The sequence below is a fragment of the Bombina bombina genome, chromosome 10, assembly GCF_027579735.1.
Source record: "Bombina bombina isolate aBomBom1 chromosome 10, aBomBom1.pri, whole genome shotgun sequence".
In the NCBI taxonomy this organism is placed as follows: domain Eukaryota; kingdom Metazoa; phylum Chordata; class Amphibia; order Anura; family Bombinatoridae; genus Bombina; species Bombina bombina.
This window is the reverse complement of record NC_069508.1, coordinates 33,903,489-33,926,249: the sequence shown is the minus strand read 5'-3', so window position 1 is coordinate 33,926,249 and position 22,761 is coordinate 33,903,489. Positions and strand designations below refer to the sequence as shown.

The window sequence follows — 22,761 nt, the reverse complement described above, 5'->3', positions numbered from 1 at the left end:
CTACCCTCCATGGCTGTAATTGTGAGTGTTCTATTTAATTGTGAAGCTCTTGGCTTGCAGAATTCAGGTATGCAAATGAGCAAGTAGAACAGACGCGCATTTGCATAAAATAACAGCGCCATTTAGTAACATCTGCCACTAGAAGTGTCTGCGGAGACCACGTAGCTTTGTTTGTTTTTAGGGCATCGTCAGTACATGCCATCCTCCCTCTGCCCAGCTTGGAAAGGTACCTAGTCAGAAGCAGACTAAAATGTTATGGAATAGAAACCTTCCCAGAAAAAAATCCATCCAGTACCATATTCTGGTACAATCTGTATAAACAACATATAACTGACACCTGCTCATTTTAAAGAGGTCGTTTAATTGGGAATATCTTGATTTCCATAAATAAGTAGTAAACTCTTCAATTACTTTGAGAAGAAACAGCCGTGGTTATGTAGAATTATGTTGCAGACACTTGGCATATGACGGACTCTACTTTGGAAAATATCTTTGTTAGAGCGATTTAAAAAAAACACAGAAGTAAACATTTTTATAAATTAAAAAAAAAAATTGTATACAATTAATTGCTCTTGACGATTGAGATCAGCTTTGATTCAGCTCTCACGCAGCTACACATTTAAAGGGACAGAATACAATAATATAGAACTCTAAAAGCATCAAGCATTTTATTGTTGTAGAAATGTTTGTGTTTAACTATGTATATAACCCACATAAATGGATTATACACAGTTAGTCTGTTTAGCACCACAGTGCACTGCAGATCGGACTACTGAGCCAATCAGGACCAGTGTACACACGTAGCTGTCAATCACTGACTGTGTGTTGTTCAGGACCACCTCGATAGCCAAAGATAATTAATGCAATATTACAATGCTTTTAATGCATCAGAAGTTATTAGTGCATTATTGCATCCCTTTAATAAGGGAACATCGTTTCATAGACAAAATGCCCTGTATAATTGGTCATGTTGACGGGATACTGTATAACTGGTCACATTCACAGTATACTGTATAACTGGTCACGTCGATGATATACTGTATAACTGGTCACGTCGATGATATACTGTATAACTGGTCACGTCGATGATATACTGTATAACTGGTCACGTCGATGGTATACTGTATAACTGGTCACGTTGACGGTATACTGTATAACTGGTCACGTTGACGGTTTACTGTATAACTGGTCACGTTGACGGTTTACTGTATAACTGGTCACGTAGACGGTTTACTGTATAACTGGTCACGTTGACGGTTTAGTATATAACTGGTCACGTTGACGTGATGGTATACTTTATAGCTGGTCACGTTGATGGTATACTGTATAACTGGTCACGACGGTATACTGTATAGCTGGTCACGACGGTATACTGTATAGCTGGTCACATTGACGGTATACTGTATAGCTAGTCACATTGACGGTATACTGTATAGCTGGTCACATTGATGGTATACTGTGTAACTGGTCACGTTGACAGTATACTGTATAGCTGGTTACGTTGACGTGATGGTATACTTTATAGCTGGTCACGTTGATGGTATACTGTATAGCTGGTCACGTTGATGGTATACTGTATAGCTGGTCACATTGATGGTATACTGTATAACTGGTCACGTTGACGGTATACTGTATAACTGGTCACGTTGACGGTATACTGTATGACTGGTCATGTTGACGGTATACTGTATAACTGGTCACGTTGATGGTATACTGTATAACTGGTATATATATATATGTGTGTATGTATGCATATGTGTGTATATGTATATGTATATATATATATATATATATATATATATATATTATAATTTCTTTCATGTAATTGGCAAGAGTCCATGAGCTAGTGACGTATGGGATATACAATCCTACCAGTAGGGGCAAAGTTTCCCAAACCTCAAAATGCCTATAAATACACCCCTCACCACACCCACAATTCAGTTTTACAAACTTTGCCTCCTATGGAGGTGGTGAAGTAAGTTTGTGCTTGATTTTCTACGTTGATATGAGCTTCTCCACATTTTGAAGCCTGATTCCTCTCAGAGTACTTTGAATGTCAGAGGGATGTGAAGGGAGTATCACCTATTGAATGCAGTGGTATTCCTTGCGGGAAATCTATTTCATAGGTTTTCAGATTGACGATAAACTTTAATATTCCATTACCTCTACCGATAGCCAAACCAGTACTGAAACAGTTATCTACTATATGTGGATGGGTGTCTTTCGGTAAGTATGTTTTCATTACTTAAGATACTCTCAGCTATGGTTTTGCACTTTATGTATTAATATAAAGTTCTAAATATATGTATTGTACTTATATTTGCCATGAGTCAGGTTTATGTATATTTCCTTTTGCAGACTATTCAGTTTGATATTTGGGAAAAAAACATATTTAGAAAAATATTTTTCTTACCTGGGGTATAGTCTTTTTTTCAAATTGACTGCTTTTTCATTAAATTTTCGCGGGCAAAATTAGGATGGCGAGGCGCAAAATGCTAATGTTTATTGCGTCGTTCTTGGCACAAGATTTGTTTTTGGTGCGAAGGTACGTCCGGTGACGCAAGTTCGTAATTTCCGGCGTCTTAGTTGACGCAGAGTTCCTTGCACAAGGTTGCGTCTGCAATGATGCAAGTGTGTCATTTCCGGATGTTGTTAGCGCCAAAAAATTTCATTATTTAAAACCCCATTCCTATATGCCTCTTGCCTTTTTCTATGTCAGAGGGCTATGCTGTTTGCATTTTTTTCCCATTCCTGAAACTGCCATATAAGGAAATTGATAATTTTGCTCTATATGGTGTTTTTTTCTCTTACATTTGCAAGATGTCTCAATCTGATCCTGTCTCAGAAACCACTGTTGGAACCCTGCTGCCTGATAACAGTTCTACCAAAGCTAAGTGTATCTGTTGTAAATTTGTGGAGATTATATCTCCAGCTGTGGTATGTAATAGTTGTCATGATAAGCTTTTACATGCAGAGAATGTATCCATCAGTAATGGTACAATGCCTGGTGTTCCTTCAACATCTAATGTACATGATATCCCTGTGAATATAAAAGATTTTATTGCTGATGCAATTCAGAAGGCTTTGTCTGTTATCCCGCCTTCTAATAAACGTAAAAGGTCTTTTAAAACTTCTCATAAAGTTGATGAAATTTCAAATGACCGACAACATACTGAATTATCCTTCTCTAATGAGGATCTTTCTGATTCAGAAGATCCTACTTCAGATATTGACACTGACAAATCTACTTATTTATTTAAAATGAAGTATATTTGTTCCTTGTTAAAAGAGGTGTTGATTGGATATTGAGGAAACTAGTCCTCTTGCTACAAAAACTAGTAAATGTTTAAACTCTGTTTATAAACCTCCTGTGGTTACTGCAGAGGTTTTTTCAGTTCCTGATGCTATTTCTGATATGATTTCTAAGGACTGGAATAGGCCTGGTACTACTTTTATTCTTTCTTCAAGGTTTAAAATATTGTATCTTTTGCCAGCAGTTAGTTTGGAGTTTTGGGAAAAGATCCCCAGAGTTGATGGGACTATTTCTACTCTTGCCAAATCTACTACTATTCCTATGGAAGATAGTACTTCCTTTAAGGACCCTTTAGATAGGAAACTTGAATCTTATCTAAGGAAAGCTTATTTATATTCTGGCTATCTTCTCAGGCCTGCCATTTCTATGGCTGATGTTGCAGCTGCATCAAGTTTTTGGTTGGAAATTTAGCGCAACAGGAAACAGATCCTGATTTGTCTAGCATTTTTCGCTTGATTCAACATGCTAATCATTTTATCTGTGATGCCATTTTTGATATAATCAAAATTGATGTTAAATCCCCCAAGGCAGAACATGCAGTGATCTGAGATGTCATCGCAGAAAATGCAGCATGTCTGCAGAAAGAACAGGACACATGCAGGAACTGTTACTGCTTTAAATTTGCAGTGCTGCTCTACATCAGGCTGTTCTTTTCAAACAGAGCCTTGCTCTGGCAGCACTGTGTAAGTTTCCTTAACACAGCGCATCCACAGCAAAGTGCTGTTTGAAGTGAAAAGTCAAATATGCAGTATTGACTGGCTCTCAGCCCCCTAACATTTCCCAGTCTACAAAGCTGTGTTTTCTGAATGACATTCTTATGAGGAATGTACCATTTGTATTACTACATGTCTATGTTAGATCAAGAAGAAAAGGAAACAAATGTATTCAAGAGATATTTTACAATTACATTTTTTTTGTCTGCAGCTAATTTGCAGTCCAATTTTCAACTGCTGCAATAGATTTGAAAACTTTTACAATTGCTTTATTCTCCAGTTAATCAACACATTGCAACTGAACTTGTGCTTAAGTATTACTGCCTAATTTAAAATTGAATTTTATTTAAAAATAACACGCAGAACATTTTTCCATTAAAAAAAATCTCATTGCAGAAAGTAAAAAAATAGTTCTGCCTCTGGGGTTAAATCTATGTCTTTAGCTAGAAGAGCTTTGTGTCTCAAATATTGGAATGCTGACATGGTATCTAAATCTAGATTACTATCTCTTTCTTTCCAAAGTAATAATTTATTTGGTTCTCAGTTGGATTCGATTATTTTAACTGTCGCTGAGGGGAAGGGAGTTTTTTTGCCTCAGGATAAAAGACCTAAGGGTAAATCTAAAGCTTCTAACCGTTTTCGTTCCTTTCGACAAAATAAGGAACAGAAACCCAATCCTTCCCCCAAAGGATCTGGTTCCAATTGGAAACCTTCAAGTTGGAATAAATCCAAGCCGTTTAAGAAACCAAAGCCAGCCCCCAAGTCTGCATGAAGGTGCGGCCCTCGATCCAGCTCAGCTGGTAGGGGGCAGATTAAGATTCTTCCAAAGTATTTGGGCAGATTCTGTCCAAAATCAATGGATTCAGAGTATTGTCTCTCCAGGGTACTGAATAGGATTTAGAGTAATACCTCCTGTGAGAAGATTTTTTTCTCTCACGCATCCCAGCAAATCCAGTAAAGGCTCTGGCTTTTCTGAAGTGTGTTTCAGACCTGGAGCTTTCAGAGGTAATCATATCAGTTCCGTTTCAGGAACAGGGTCTGGGGTTTTATCCAAATCTATTCATTATCCCAAAGAAAGAAAATTCATTCAGACCAGTTCTGGATCTGAAAATTTTGAATAGTTTTGTAAGAGTGCCAACTTTCAAAATGGTGACTATAAGGACTATTCTGCCTTTTTGTTCAGCAAGGTCATTATATGTCCACGATAGACTTACAGGATGCATATCTTCATATTCTGATTCATCCAGACCACTATCAGTTTCTGAGATTCTCTTTTCTAGACAAGCATTACCAATTTGTCGCTCTTCCATTTGGCCTAGCGACAGCTCCAAGAATCTTTTCAAAGGTTCTCGGTGCCCTACTCTCTGTAATCAGAGAACGGGGTATTGCAGTGTTTCCTTATTTGGACGATATCTTGGTACTAGCTCAGTCTTTACATTCTGCAGAATCTCACATGAATCAACTAGTGTTGTTTCTTCAAAGACATGGTTGGAGGATCAATTTACCAAAAAGTTCCTTGATTCCTCAGACAAGGGTCACCTTTTTAAGTTTCCAGATAGATTCAGTGTCCATGACTCGGTCTCTAACAGACAAGAGACGATTAAAATTGGTTTTAGCTTGTCAGAACCTTCAGTAGCTGTGTGCATGGAAGTTTTAGGTCTCATGACTGCAGCATCGGACGCTATCCCCTTTGCTCGTTTTCATATGAGACCTCTCCAGCTTTGTATGCTGAATCAATGGTGCAGGGATTATACAAAGATATCACAATTAATATCCTTAAATCCCAATGTTCGACTCTCTCTCTGACTTGGTGGTTAGATCACCATCGTATAGTTCAAGGGGCCTCTCTTGTTCGTCCAACCTGGACTGTGATCACAACAGATGCAAGTCTTTCAGGTTGGGGAGCTGTCTGGGGATCTCTGACAGCACAAGGGGTTTGGAAATCTTAAGATGCGAGGTTACCAATCAATATTTTAGAACTCTGTGCTATTTTCAGGGCTGTTCAGGTTTGGCCTCTGTTGAAGGGAGAACTGTTCATTTGTTTTCAGACAGACAATATCACAACTGTGGCATATTTCAATCATCAGGGTGTTACTCACAGTCCCCAAGCTATGAAACAAGTATCTCGGATACGTTCTTGGGCGGAATCCATCTCCTGTCTAATTTCTGCGGTTCATATCCCAGGTGTAGACAATTGGGAAGCGGATTATCTCAGCCTTCAGACTTTACATCCGGGGGAGTGGTCGCTCCATCCAGATTTGTTTTTTCAGATTGTTCAGATGTGTGGTCTTCCAGAAATAGATCTGATGGCTTCCCATCTAAACAATAAACTTCCCAGGTACCTGTCCAGGTCCAGGGATCCTCAGGCGGAGGCGGTGGATACATTAGCAGTTCCTTGGTGTTACCAACCTTCTTATATCTTCCCGTCTCTAGTACTTCTTCCAAGAGTGATTTCCAAGATCATCATGGAACAATTGTTTGTGTTGCTGGTAGCTCCAGCATGGCCTCACAGGTTTTGGTATGCGGATCTTGTTCGGATGTCCAGTTGCCAACCTTGGCCACTTCCTTTAAGACCAGACCTTCTGTCTCAAGGTCCGTTTTTCCATCAGGATCTCAAATCATTAAATTTGAAGGTATGGAAATTGAACGCCTAGTACTTAGTCATAGAGGTTTCTCTGACTCAGTGATTAATACTATGTTACAGGCTCATAAATCTGTTTCTAGGAACATTTATTATCGAGTTTGGAAGACTTATATTTCATGGTGTTCTTCTAATAAATTCTCCTGGCATTCTTTTAGAATTCCTAGAATTTTACAGTTTCTTCAGGATGGTTTGGATAAAGGTTTGTCTGCAAGTTCCTTGAAGGGACAAATCTCTGCTCTTTCTGTTTTATTTCACAGAAAGATTGCTAAGCTTCCTGATATTCACTGTTTTGTACAGACTTTGGTCCGTATCAAGCCTGTCATTAAATCAATCTCTCATCCTTGGAGTCTTAATTTGGTTTTGAAGTCTTTACAGGCTCCTCCGTTTGAGCCTATGCATTCTTTGGACATTAAACTACTTTCTTGGAAAGTGTTGTTCCTTTTGGCAATCTTTTCTGCTAGAAGAGTTTCCGAATTATCTGCTCTTTCTTGTGAATCTCCTTTTCTGATTTTCCATCAGAATAAGGCAGTTTTGCGGACTTCATTTAAATTTCTACCTAAGGTTGTGAATTCTAACAACATTAGTAGAGAAATTGTTGTTCCTTCTTTGTGTCCTAATCCTAAGAATTCTTTGGAGAGATCCTTACATTCTTTGCATGTTGTAAGAGCTTTGAAATATTATGTTGAAGCTACTTAAGATTTCAGGAAGACTTCTAGTCTATTTGTTGTCTTTTCTGGTTCTAGGAAAGGTTAGAAAGCTTCTGCCATTTCCTTGGCATCTTGGATAAAGCTTTTGATTCATCAGGCTTAGTTGGAGTCGGGTCAGGCCCCGCCTCAGAGAATTACAGCTCATTCTACTAGATCAGTCTCCACTTTGTGGGCTTTTAAGAATGAAGCTTTAGTTGGTCAGATTTGCAAAGCAGCAACTTGGTCTTCTTTGCACACATTTACTAAATTCTACCGTTTTGATGTATTTGCTTCCTCGAAAGCAGTTTTTGGTAGAAAAGTTCTTCAGGCAGCTGTTTCAGTTTGATTCCTCTGCTTATGTTTTAAGTTTTTTCTTTATGAGAAAAACTTATTCTTTTGGTTGTGGATTTAATTTTTTCAGCGTAAAATGGCTGTTTTTATTTTATCCCTCCCTCTCTAGTGACTCTTCTGTGGAGTTCCACATCTTGGGTATTACTATCCCATACGTCACTAGCTCATGGCCGATTATATGAAAGAAAACATTATTTATGTAAGAACTTACCTGATAAATTCATTTCTTTCATATTGGCAAGAGTCCATGAGACCCACCCTTTTTATGGTGGTTATGATTTTTTGTATAAAGCCCAATTATTATTTCCAAATTCCTTTTTTATGCTTTTTACTCCTTTCTTTATTACCCCACTATTTGGCTATTCGTTAAACTGAATTGTGGGTGTGGTGAGGGGTGTATTTATAGGCATTTTGAGGTTTGGGAAACTTTGCCCCTCCTGGTAGGATTGTATATCCCATACGTCACTAGCTCATGGACTCTTGCCAATATGAAAGAAATTAATTTATCAGGTAAGTTCTTACATAAATTATGATATATATATATATATATATAAATATAAGTATATTTCCCTGCAGATGTATGCATTTTCTCCCTGCTCTTTCCCCTTTTTACTTGTGCCTGTTTACCTAACCGTGCTGCCTTTTTATGTCCTGCTTTCCTGGAATTTACATCCTAGCATCTTTATTTATTGCTCTGTCCTACTGCTGCAGATGGACACTTGAAATATGGCTTTGGTTGTCAGGGTAAATGAGTATTATTTGATACCATGATTGAATTGCAAATCATGAGTATTTATTCTAATTTTTCTGAAATAGAAATGTAGGTGTTAATTCTCTCTCTGTATTTAATATAGTGTAAAACTGCAGATATTTTATTATTAATATGCTGAAATAATTTTACATAACCCATCTGAAAATGCCCTACAAGGTAGGTAATCGCATAAGGATAACACAGTTACAATAGTCACTTATAATATTAACGGGACCTAAACACATATTTTAAACTACATGATTATAAACCTTCATATATAAGAATAATTTTGCAACGAAAACTGCACTTTTATTTTGTAAAATTATTATATTGTTTTATGTTCTATTCATTGATTTCCTGTCCCCCAGAACAAAAGAATCCCTGCTAACCAATCACAAACTAATAATCAGATGTAGCACAAACTCTGTTTGCACATGTGCAGACTGGGGTAGCCTGCACTCTTGTATTCCCTTAAAGGGACAGTTTACTCAAAATGTTTCTACCCTTTATATTTGTTCCCAATATTCCACTTTACCTGCTGGAGTGTATTAAATTGTTTACAAGTATTTCCATTAACCTTATATTGGCATTTGAATTAGTTTATTTAGCCTGTGGTATCCCCACCCATCCTGAAAGTTTTTGGACTCAAGGCCAAGCTGTGTTGACACAGCCAGTAGAAGAAATTACACTCCCAGTGGGTTATAGAGGAGATAAGGTAATACAATGTTAATTTTTCCCTTGTTCTCTCCAAGCATTGGTGATTGGTTTATGGCGAGATATAAGATAAGGAAGCAGGTATATGTACACAATATAATAAAGTAATGAGATCTGAATATACCTACAGATATAAGGTAAAGACACAGGTATATGTACACATTGTGATAAAGTAATGAGATCTGATTATATCTACAGATATAAGATAAAGACACAGGTATATGTACACAATGTCATCAAGTTATGAGATCTGATTATACCTACAGATATAAGATAAAGAAGCAGGTATATGTACACAATGTGATACAGTAATGAGATCTGATTATACCTACAGATATAAGATAAAGAAGCAGGTATATTTACACAATGTGATAAAGTAATGAGATCTGATTATACCTACAGATATAAGATAAAGAGGCAGGAATATGTACACAATGTGATAAAGTAATGAGATCTGATTATACCTACAGATATAAGATACAGAAGCAGGTATATGTACATAATGTGATACAGTAATGAGATCTGATTATACCTATAGATATAAGCTAAAGAAGCAGGTATATGTACATAATGTGATAAAGTAATGAGATCTGATTATACCTACAGATATAAGATACAGACACATGTATATGTTCACAGTGTGATAAAGTAATGAGATCTGATTATACCTACAGATATAAGATACAGACACATGTATATGTACACAATGTGATCAATTAAGAGAGATCTGATTATACCTACAAGCTCAACCCATTTTATTAGGTTGTGACTTGAAAACACAAAATCCGCTAATTCATATACACAAATAAGCCTTAAAAAACAAATATCATACATTATATACTCTGCAGCTGGTAAAAAAAAAAAAAAGTAATTTGAAACACATTAAGGGAAAACAATTTTATAGTATACTGTCCCTTTAAGGAGGGTTAGCACTGATTCAACTTGGTTACTATTGCAAAGAATAATTTTCCTATCATGATTGTTGATGCAAAACTGATAATCCACCTTTTAAAGCATGTGTCACCAGATGCTTAGGGAGGGAGGGAAAAGTAAACAAAAGCTCACCTAAATTGCCTTAAAGTATTAACCCAAGCCTCCCTGGGAGAGAGTGAACCAAACACAATTTTTAGATGTATTTGACAACAATAGGCTGCAAAATAAATAATACATTTATATTGTAATACTGTCTCACTTGTAATAATGAAACATTTGATGCATTGTTGAAATGTCAGGTTTAATGGTCCTTTATGAAATATACAACTAAAATATATCAGTCAGAAGTATGGAGAACCATTAAACTTTACAGCACTGGCTCCCCTTTTAGATTTAAAATAAAAAATTGATTAAAAGGGTTCATTATATTATATTAAACCCAGACCACATAAACAATTTACTTAGTTCTCTTGGTATGCTTTGTTTAAAAGCATACTTAGGTAGTCTCAGGAGCTGGTAGCTAGAATTCTGCCCACCAGAGGCAAGCATATGTACGGCCCTGTCCGCCGTAGCTTGATAAATCGAGCCCATAATGTCCCGTTGAATAACTGCTGGTCCATAGCAAGAAACAGCTGGGGAGCCAATCAGGGAAGGCAGCCGCACAACCCCACCAATCACTGGCTATGCTCAGCTCGGCAGCTGTAGTGCTTGCAGCTCCAGAGTGAGAATTTTCATTAGTTTTTAACGTCATTACAGTAAACTCATAGAGTGTGCCATGCAAAAGTGACATGCTATATTGAATTGAAGCATGTAATTTTTCCACTACAATGTCCCTTTAAAGGGAAATTTTTCTTTCATAATTCAGATAGGCCATCTCAATCATGAAAGAATACATTTGGGTTTTATGTCCCTTTAAGTTGTGTAATACAATATCATTTTCTTATAACGTCTGATATTTCTAGTGGACAACCTGATGGAAAATATAATCTGATCTATCTCATTGACATAAGAATGTCTAATTCCTTCTCGCACTGTTCTGTATAACAGGCTGATAAATATTGTTTTTTAGTAGCGCTTTGCTAATAGATCGTCCTTCTGTTGGGGAACGCTAATTGTTTCTGCTAACGTTGCCGTACGCTGTTTTGCATCTGCTGTAGAAGACAGCCAGGGCTGCATTTACTGCAGACACTAACAAGCCTCTTATATCTAGCTGTGCTTGTACTAAGTCCTGTCACATTCAATTAGTGTCTGCCCGATTCCCAGGCAGGGAGCGTAGGGAGCCAACGTACCCAGGGGAATCGGGCTGGGCCGCAATACTTTTGAATCCGCAGTATGGATTTGGGAGCTGTGCTAAATGATCAGATTGTTCATTTTCCTATATCCCTTGTGTGTTAAAATATTAAATTGTATTTTGACTTTTCAGAGATATTAATGCAGTATGCATATGAGAGCTAATTTATTTTGGCATGAAAAAAGTCAGTGTTGGCTGTTTAAATGGGTATGTGTGTGTAAGTGTGTTAAAGGGACAGTCTACCCAAAAATGTTTGTTTAAAAAGATAGATAATCCCTTTATTACACCTTCCCCATGTTGTATTAATATACTGTTTACCTCTGTGATTATCTTGTATCTAAGCCTCTGCAGACTGCCCCCTTATCTCAGTTCTTCTGACAGATTTGCATTTTAGCCAATCAGTGCTGACTCATAAATAACTCCACAGGAGTCAGCACAATGTTATCTATATGCTAATAGTAAATTGGAAAGTTGTTTAAAATTGCATGCCTGATCTGAATCATGAATGTTTAATTTTGACTTGACTGTCGCTTTAAAGAATAATTAATAATAATAATGTGTATACATTACAGTATAGTAAATTAAACTTAAACAGATTGGATAGAGCATAACATTTTAAACTACTTTCAAATTTATTTTTATTATCAATTTTGCTTAGTATCCTTTGTTAAATTGTAAATCCTAGGTGAGCTCAGGAGCATGCACGTGCCTGTAACCATGTAATGTTATACAATATTTGAAAACACTACTGCCATAGAATGGTAAAGATGTGCACACTCCTAAGCTCCTACAAGCCTACCTAGGTTTATTCTTCAACAAATGATACCATGAGAACAAAGCAAATGTAATAACCAGAAGAAAGTTGGAAAATTGTTTAAAATTGCATGTTCTGTCTGAATCATGAACGTTTAATTTTGACTTTAATGTCCCTTTTAAATAAAACTTTTTCTCTTATGATTCAGAACATACAATTTTATACAACTTTCCAATTTACTTCTATTTTCACATTTGCTGCATTCTCCTTGTATCCTTTATTGAAGTAACAGTGATGCATTACTGGGAGCTAGCTGAACACATCTGGTGAGCCAATGTCAAAAAAGGGAATATATGTTGTGCAGGCACCAATCCTAGTAGTGCATTACTGCTCATTAACCTATCTAGGTATGCTTTTCAACAATGATTAATATGGGGAGCGCCCCCACATTTGTGTTCTTGTTCCAACAATGATAAATCTGCCCCCTTATGCAGAATAAAACATTTCAGACATGAGCAATTTGCATGGATTATTTCTTGCTCTTTATATGCCTGGGGTTCATCGCCGAGACTCGTGTCGGTGCAACGTATCTATAGATGGTTTAAATCATTACTCATTCATTTTTATCGGCTATTGGTTTTAACCCCAGAAACCCAATGAAGTAGCTCAGTTTCTGAGATCAAGAAGAACCATGGCTCTGTTTACAAGTTAGCGAAAGTGCTTCATGTAGAACTATCAAAAAACCTCACGATTTTGTATTTTTACATAGGCAGCGTCTTATTGCTGTATGTAGTTATGCAGCATCTTATTGCTGTATGTAGTTAGACAGCACCTTATTGCTGTATGTAGTTAGGCAGCGTCTTATTGCTGTATGTAGTTAGACAGCACCTTATTGCTGTATGTAGTTAGGCAGCGTCTTATTGCTGTATGTAGTTATGCAGCATCTTATTGCTGTATGTAGTTAGACAGCACCTTATTGCTGTATGTAGTTAGGCAGCGTCTTATTGCTGTATGTAGTTATGCAGCACCTTATTGCTGTATGTAGTTAGACAGCACCTTATTGCTGTATGTAGTTAGGCAGCGCCTTATTGCTGTATGTAGTTATGCAGCATCTTATTGCTGTATGTAGTTAGACAGCACCTTATTGCTGTATGTAGTTAGGCAGCGTCTTATTGCTGTATGTAGTTATGCAGCACCTTATTGCTGTATGTAGTTAGACAGCACCTTATTGCTGTATGTAGTTAGGCAGCGTCTTATTGCTGTATGTAGTTAGGCAGCGTCTTATTGCTGTATGTAGTTAGGCAGCGTCTTATTGCTGTATGTAGTTAGACAGCACCTTATTGCTGTATGTAGTTAGGCAGCGTCTTATTGCTGTATGTAGTTAGACAGCACCTTATTGCTGTATGTAGTTAGGCAGCGTCTTATTGCTGTATGTAGTTAGGCAGCGTCTTATTGCTGTATGTAGTTAGGCAGCGTCTTATTGCTGTATGTAGTTATGCAGCATCTTATTGCTGTATGTAGTTAGACAGCACCTTATTGCTGTATGTAGTTAGGCAGCGTCTTATTGCTGTATGTAGTTAGGCAGCGTCTTATTGCTGTATGTAGTTAGACAGCACCTTATTGCTGTATGTAGTTAGGCAGCGTCTTATTGCTGTATGTAGTTAGGTAGTGTCTTATTGCTGTACGTAGTTAGGCAGCGTCTTATTGCTGTATGTAGTTAGGTAGTGTCTTATTGCTGTATGTAGTTAGGTAGTGTCTTATTGCTGTATGTAGTTAGGTAGTGTCTTATTGCTGTATGTAGTTATGCAGCATCTTATTGCTGTATGTAGTTAGACAGCACCTTATTGCTGTATGTAGTTAGGCAGCATCTTATTGCTGTATGTAGTTAGGCAGCACCTTATTGCTGTATGTAGTTAGGCAGCACCTTATTGCTGTATGGAGTTAGGCAGCACCTTATTGCTGTATGTAGTTATGCAGCATCTTATTGCTGTATGTAGTTAGGCAGCATCTTATTGCTGTATGTAGTTAGACAGCACCTTATTGCTGTATGTAGTTAGGCAGCACCTTATTGCTGTACGTAGTTAGGCAGCATCTTATTGCTGTATGTAGTTAGGCAGCATCTTATTGCTGTATGTAGTTAGGCAGCATCTTATTGCTGTATGTAGTTAGGCAGCGAAAGTGCTTCATGTAGAACTATCAAAAAACCTCACGATTTTGTATTTTTACATAGTTAGGCAGCACCTTATTGCTGTATGTAGTTATGCAGCATCTTATTGCTGTATGTAGTTAGGCAGCATCTTATTGCTGTATGTAGTTAGGCAGCACCTTATTGCTGTATGTAGTTAGGCAGCACCTTATTGCTGTGTGTAGTTAGGCAGCACCTTATTGCTGTATGTAGTTAGGCAGCACCTTATTGCTGTATGTAGTTATGCAGCATCTTATTGCTGTATGTAGTTAGGCAGCATCTTATTGCTGTATGTAGTTAGGCAGCATCTTATTGCTGTATGTAGTTAGGCAGCACCTTATTGCTGTATGTAGTTATGCAGCATCTTATTGCTGTATGTAGTTATGCAGCATCTTATTGCTGTATGTAGTTAGGCAGTGTCTTATTGCTGTATGTAGTTAGGAAGCACCTTATTGCTGTATGTAGTTAGGCAGTGTCTTATTGCTGTATGTAGTTAGGCAGCGTCTTATTGCTGTATGTAGTTAGGCAGCGTCTTATTGCTGTATGTAGTTAGGCAGCGTCTTATTACTGTATGTAGTTAGACAGCACCTTATTGCTGTATGTAGTTAGGCAGCACCTTATTGCTGTATGGAGTTAGGCAGCGTCTTATTGCTGTATGTAGTTAGGTAGTGTCTTATTGCTGTACGTAGTTAGGCAGCGTCTTATTGCTGTATGTAGTTAGGTAGTGTCTTATTGCTGTATGTAGTTAGGTAGTGTCTTATTGCTGTATGTAGTTAGGTAGTGTCTTATTGCTGTATGTAGTTATGCAGCATCTTATTGCTGTATGTAGTTAGACAGCACCTTATTGCTGTATGTAGTTAGGCAGCATCTTATTGCTGTATGTAGTTAGGCAGCACCTTATTGCTGTATGTAGTTAGGCAGCACCTTATTGCTGTATGGAGTTAGGCAGCACCTTATTGCTGTATGTAGTTATGCAGCATCTTATTGCTGTATGTAGTTAGGCAGCATCTTATTGCTGTATGTAGTTAGACAGCACCTTATTGCTGTATGTAGTTAGGCAGCACCTTATTGCTGTACGTAGTTAGGCAGCATCTTATTGCTGTATGTAGTTAGGCAGCATCTTATTGCTGTATGTAGTTAGGCAGCATCTTATTGCTGTATGTAGTTAGGCAGCGAAAGTGCTTCATGTAGAACTATCAAAAAAACCTCACGATTTTGTATTTTTACATAGTTAGGCAGCACCTTATTGCTGTATGTAGTTATGCAGCATCTTATTGCTGTATGTAGTTAGGCAGCATCTTATTGCTGTATGTAGTTAGGCAGCACCTTATTGCTGTATGTAGTTAGGCAGCACCTTATTGCTGTGTGTAGTTAGGCAGCACCTTATTGCTGTATGTAGTTAGGCAGCACCTTATTGCTGTATGTAGTTATGCAGCATCTTATTGCTGTATGTAGTTAGGCAGCATCTTATTGCTGTATGTAGTTAGGCAGCATCTTATTGCTGTATGTAGTTAGGCAGCACCTTATTGCTGTATGTAGTTATGCAGCATCTTATTGCTGTATGTAGTTATGCAGCATCTTATTGCTGTATGTAGTTAGGCAGTGTCTTATTGCTGTATGTAGTTAGGAAGCACCTTATTGCTGTATGTAGTTAGGCAGTGTCTTATTGCTGTATGTAGTTAGGCAGCGTCTTATTGCTGTATGTAGTTAGGCAGCGTCTTATTGCTGTATGTAGTTAGGCAGCGTCTTATTACTGTATGTAGTTAGACAGCACCTTATTGCTGTATGTAGTTAGGCAGCACCTTATTGCTGTATGGAGTTAGGCAGCACCTTATTGCTGTATGGAGTTAGGCAGCACCTTATTGCTGTATGTAGTTAGACAGCACCTTATTGCTGTATGTAGTTAGACAGCACCTTATTGCTGTATGTAGTTAGACAGCGCCTTATTGCTGTATGTAGTTAGGCAGCGCCTTATTGCTGTATGTAGTTAGGCAGCGCCTTATTGCTGTATGTAGTTAGGCAGCGCCTTATTGCTGTATGTAGTTAGGCAGCGTCTTATTGCTGTATGTAGTTAGGCAGCGTTTTATTGCTGTATGTAGTTAGGCAGCGTCTTATTGCTGTATGTAGTTAGGCAGCGTCTTATTGCTGTATGTAGTTAGGCAGCGTCTTATTGCTGTATGTAGTTAGGCAGCGTCTTATTGCTGTATGTAGTTAGGCAGCGTCTTATTGCTGTATGTAGTTAGGCAGCGTCTTATTGCTGTATGTAGTTAGGCAGCGTCTTATTGCTGTATGTATAGTTAGGCAGCACTTTATTGCTGTATGTATAGTTAGGCAGCACCTTATTGCTGTATGTAGTTAGCATCTTATTGCTGTATGTATAGTTAGGCAGCACATTATTGCTGTATGTAGTTAGGCAGCACCTTATTGCTGTATGTAGTTAGCGTCTTATTGCTGTATGTAGTTAGGCAGCACCTTATTGCTGTATGTAGTTAGGCAGCACCTTATTGCTGTATGTAGTTAGGCAGCACCTTATTGCTGTGTGTAGTTAGGCAGCACCTTATTGCTGTATGTAGTTAGGCAGCACCTTATTGCTGTATGTAGTTAGGCAGCACCTTATTGCTGTATGTAGTTAGGCAGCACCTTATTGCTGTATGTAGTTAGGCAGCACCTTATTGCTGTATGTAGTTAGGCAGCACCTTATTGCTGTATGTAGTTAGGCAGCACCTTATTGCTGTATGTAGTTAGGCAGCACCTTATTGCTGTATGTAGTTAGGCAGCACCTTATTGCTGTATGTAGTTAGGCAGCACCTTATTGCTGTATGTAGTTAGGCAGCACCTTATTGCTGTATGTAGTTAGGCAGCACCTTATTGCTGTATGTAGTTAGGCAGCACCTTATTGCTGTATGTAGTTAGGCAGCACCTTATTGCTGTATGTAGTTAGGCAGCACCTTATTGCTGTATGTAGTTAGCATCTTATTGCTGTATGTATAGTTAGGCAGCACCTTATTGCTGTATGTAGTTAGCGTCTTATTGCTGTATGTAGTTAGCGTCTTATTGCTGTATGTAGTTAGCGTCTTATTGCTGTATGTAGTTAGGCAGCACCTTATTGCTGTATGTAGTTAGCGTCTTATTGCTGTATGTACTTAGGCAGCACCTTATTGCTTTATGTAGTTAGGCAGCGTCTTATTGCTGTATGTACTTAGGCAGCACCTTATTACTGTACATATGTCAGAAGTGCTGATGTTCATTTCAAAAATATTCACTTTAGTCAAGTCCACCAAGCATGGAAAGAGATCCTAGAGGACGTAGAATACTTAGAGCAACACAAGACAGAAATAATCCAGTATTGGTGATGACTGATGCGTTGAAAACTATGAATGCAGATTGTGTTTACTAATATCAATTTGTGTAGATAACAATTTCGTATCATTTTGATTCATTTTATGAGTAACACTTTTAAACCTCCAACACTTCATTTTAATCCTACATTAACATTGAAATGATTATATTCATTTTCCGTACAAATTGTATAATTTGGTTGATTTTTGTTTTTCTTATTACACAAAATAAAGAAATTTTAAGATTGGAAAACTGCAGTACAATATGTGGCGCACTCAGCGCTTTGCACTGCTTCTCTGCACTACAATATACCTCAACACAATATTCCCAACTCGGGAAAATGAGCGCATCTAACGTGGAATCTTATCACAGCAGAATGAGACGGCACTCAAACTATGTTTCTGTTAGGGCTGAGTTAGACTAATCAATTAGTCGATCGGTCTCTCATTAATCGACTAGTACGGCATTAGTCGATTATTGATATATTAAATTTTGCTATATTTTGATAGTCAAAAAGAGCTTGTAGCCAGCCTACCAGCCGTAGCCTTATCCAAAGCCTACTACCGATTGCAGATTGTCTCACTTGGCGGCAGTTATGATGACGTGTTATTACTAGGTTTTAAAAATACATTTAAAAAAAAAAGAACAATTTTACAATTACATTAAAAATATTTCGCATTTAATACCTATTTTCTGGCAAGAGGGGGTAATTTCGACTAGTCGATTGTAAAAATATTAGTCATGCACACCCCTAGTTTCTGTGTGGCTCATTTCTTTATCTCAAATGTTTAATTTTGTAAATAAAAATGTGTGGAAATTTGTTTTCTCTCGTTATAGTAGTGCCTATATAATATCCTCGATTTTACCTCTTGGCCCACAAAGCCTTAACCCCTTAAAGACTTGCTGGTCTCTCTGTGGGGATTGTGCTACTGCTATTATAAAAAAGAAAACCCTTAAAGGACCAGTAAATACAGTAGATTTGCAAAATCAATACATACACAATACAAAGACAAAGCACTAGCACTTAGTCTGAGCTTGATGAGTAGTAGATTTTTTTATGACAATTTCAAATTTATGTCTATTTCACCTCCCCCTGTATCATGTGACAGTTATCAGCCAATCACAAATGCATATACATGCAATCTGCAAATTCTTGCACATGCTCAGTAGGAGCTAGTGACTCAAAAAATGTAAATATAAAAATAATGGGCACAGTTTGTTAATGGAAGTAAATTGGAAAGTTGTTTAAAATTGCTGCTCTATCTGAATCATGAAAGTTTAGTTTTGACGAGTGTTCCTTTAATGACTGACGACGTACATGTTGTTAAGGGGTTAAATATTTACTATTTGGCTTTTACAGAAAAGGTTTGTCAACCCATATTCTAATGTGTTAGAGCAATTAATATAACTATGTGTTTAACCCCTGCAAAGGGATGAACCACATATTTTTAAAGTTTTTTTAAAGCAGCAATGCACTTCTGGGAGCTAGATGAACACATCTGCTGAGACAAAGACAAGAGGCATTTTAGCCCCCACCGAACACCAGCAACTACCAACAGGGCATTGCTGCTCCTGGGCCTGCCTATAGGAATGATTTTCAGCAAAGGATACCAAGGGAGCAAAGTAAATTTGATAAAATAAGTTAATTGGAGTCACTTAAAACTTCATGTTCTGTATGAACCGTGAAAGTTGATGCCCTTTAAATTTGAAATTTATTAAACCAAATCTGATAACATTTTTACAGATTAACTGTAAAGTAAATAGGTGACAGAAAGGGCAAAATGTACCTTCCCTGCAGGCGGACAAGTTCACAGGTAGGGAACCTGTCTTCCTACAATCACCACTTGCATCACAGAATACTGCACAGCCACAAGGTAAGATTTGTCTTTCTAAGATTCTTCGAGGGAACTCACAGCAATGATGAGACTTCTTAGATCATCTCGCCAGAGTGGAGAGCTTTATATCATTCAGCTGTAAGAATGATGTCCCCTGCTCCTGAGCAAACCATTTCGCTAGAGCAGGTCATGTCAATCACCCCAAACGACCGAGTATTGGGGTGATATATCTGTGGTGGTGAAGAGACAAAAGAAGCAGTTTCTGCTCTGTAGATATGTGGCAGCAGACTAACTTATGCACCTGCTACTCAGAACCCCAAAACTAAACTCACCCCAAAGTTTTATTATATTCTTACCTATATTTAGGCTAAACCCAATTATATGCAAACTCTAAGAAACTATCACATCCAAGAAATTTGGTCCTAACATTTTTGTCCCATCTTTACATTATTATTTTTTATTTATTTGTTTTTAATGTCCTTGTCACCTGTGTATTGTAACAGCTACAGACTATTTCAGACAACGGCTCCTGTGCATGCATGAAGGTATTTCTAGGTACCAGACAGTAGTGTCCTTCTCTTCTTTAGCTCCAGAGCTTACACTTCAAACGACATCTTTCATGTCCGGAAAAAGCAGTGATTAGCTGAAGGGGGGGACTCACTTTTTTTTTTTTTTCTTTTTTCAGATAAGGGACTTCCGTTCCTTTTTGCACCCTGAAGGTGTCAAGTAATGGTCTCTTTCATAAACGTCTGGTGCATGTGTAATAAATGAGTGTTCTATAAATGGACATTCTATTGCAAACATTACTTGCCCTTATTCATTACAGCATTACCGGCTATAGCTTATTACTTGCTCACAAAGGCTAAAACACATAGGTAAATTCCTGCATGAGGACCACAAATATTGCTGCTCCAATTTCATTATACGGCCAGTGAGCAAATGATGTGCGAGAGCCACACAGTCACCAATCACAGATGGTTTTCTGCAATGTTTGTGGCTCTAGAACAGAACTTTATCTATGGGTTTAATCATTTTGTGGGGCTTAAGCACAGTTATTTATGGTTAGTAATACAAAATTTACTTGCCCTAATGATTTAGGGCATGTGAGTTTTTTGCATTAGGTTGTCCCTGTTTTGTAAACCTCAAACTTCTCAAACACTCATTAATAAGTAAACTGATGCTAAGATATAATTATTTAAAAAATAAAGTGTACGTTCAGTATTCGTAGTACAGGATCTTGCAGAAGTCACCCTTTGTTTATTAATATTTGGAGTTTAACGAATTAGTATTTTAGAGAGACTTCTTTTCTAGATATTGTAATAAATCTTCAGATGTTTGTGTCTGTGCTATTTATGTGACGTTTCTTCTTGTTCTTATGGCCATCACTGTGTTGTTTGTCATTAGGATTGTGAAGAGACCAGCAAGCCATTGAAGACCACGTTTGGCGGACCAGTGGTCAGCTGCCTATATCAGGTGCAGGAAATCATTAGGTAATTAATGACAGCGGAGAGCTAAGTCTTCCGAGCGCTACTCCATAACATCTCTGTTGTTCATATGAAAACTGTTTCCATCTTTATAGCCCCTGAATTCTCTACACGAACAGGTCCCCCCACATTCCATTGTGTCACATCCCCCTCCCCTATGTCCCATGAGGCTTTGCTGTAATCTATCAAAATTGAATTAATCCTTCTCACTCGGGCAGCCATCTGTCCTCTCCTCTCTGCTCAGGCCCGACTAGCTCCACCAAAGATGATTGATGGCCTCTGCAATTGATTAGTTGCTCTGCCAGATAAATGGACTATTTTGGCATAAAGTATCACAGGTCAGTCTGTGTGGTCAGGCAGTTAGACTATGGCTTTTAAAGAGATGTGCACGGGCTGCACACAAAACATAGGCATGTAGATGAGTATGGTAATTATTAGACGTGACGGCATGGTTACACTGTCTGAAATCTTTTTGTGTGTGCATTTTAACCTATTTGCACACTTGAGAGTAATGCTGATATAGCTACTTAACTGTGTATATAACTTTGTTTCAAGTCTTGTACGTTGAAACAAACAACCTGCATTCCATTATTTACTTAAAGGGACACTGAACCCAACTTTTTTATTTCGTGATTCAGATAGAGGATGAAATTTTAAGCAACTTTCTAATTTACTCCTATTATCAAATTTTCTTCATTCTCTTGGTATCTTTTTTTGAAATGCAAGAATGTAAGTTTAGATGCCGGACCATTTTTGGTGAGCAGCCCGGGTTGTTCTTGCTGATTGGTGGATAAATTCACCCACCAATAAAAAATGTGCTGTCCAGAGTGATGAACCAAAAAAGGGCTTAGATGCCTTCTTTTTCAAATAAAGATAACAAGAGAACAAATACATTTTTTATAATGGGAGTAAATTAGAAAGTTGCTTAAAATTGCATGCTCTATCTGAATCACGAAAGAAAAATTTTGGGTTCAGTGTCCCTTTAACTGTGTATATAACTTTGTTTCAAGTCTTGTACGTTGAAACAAACAACCTGCATTTGCTTAAAGGGACACTAAACCCAAATTTTTTACTTTCATGATTGAGATAGAGCAGTAATTTTAAGCAACTTTCTAATTTACTCCTATTATAATTTTTCTTCGTTCTTTTGCTATCTTTATTTAAAAAGCAGGAATGTAAAGCTTAGGAGCCAGCCCATTTTTGCTTCAGATCTTGGGTTATGCTTGCTGATTGGTGGCTAAATGTAGCCACCAATAAGCAAGCGCTACGCAGGGTTCTGAACCTAAAAATGGGCCGGCTCCTAAGCTTTACATTCCTGCTTTTTAAATAAAGATAGCAAGAGAACGAAGAAAAATTAACAATAGGAGTAAATTAGAAAGTTGCTTAAAATTACTGCTCTATCTGAATCATGAAAGCACAAAATTGAGTTTAGCGTCCTCTTTGTGAGGAAGTTCATAAAACCTTTTTACTGGCTGCATTTCCTCCAGAGTAAACGCACCTATGATCTTACACGAATGTGTATAACCGTACATCTCTGCACGCAGTACTTGTTTGGTTTTCTCCATACGCTAGTATAGTTATACATACATTTGAGTTTTAAAAAGGGTTTTTTTTTTTCTTCAATACATAGGCGTTAGTAAAAATGTTTCTAGTAAAAGTTATTACTGTGTCAGTGATAGATTTTATTGTGTCATGAGCATATGTACATATGCTCTGGGCAAAATGTTTCTAGTAAAAGTTATTACTGTGTCAGTGATAGATTTTATTG

General features: G+C 37.6%; 1 protein-coding gene across 1 annotated transcript in view; it reads left to right on the top strand.

The window, feature by feature from the left end:
* ACBD6 (acyl-CoA binding domain containing 6) overlaps positions 1-22,761 on the top strand; it is an 83,250-nt gene that overhangs the window by 40,168 nt on the left and 20,321 nt on the right. Inside the window, exon 4 of the mRNA XM_053693943.1 lies at positions 20,914-20,999. Coding sequence (XP_053549918.1) covers positions 20,914-20,999 — 86 coding nt within the window. The remainder of the gene's footprint in view (positions 1-20,913; positions 21,000-22,761) is intronic.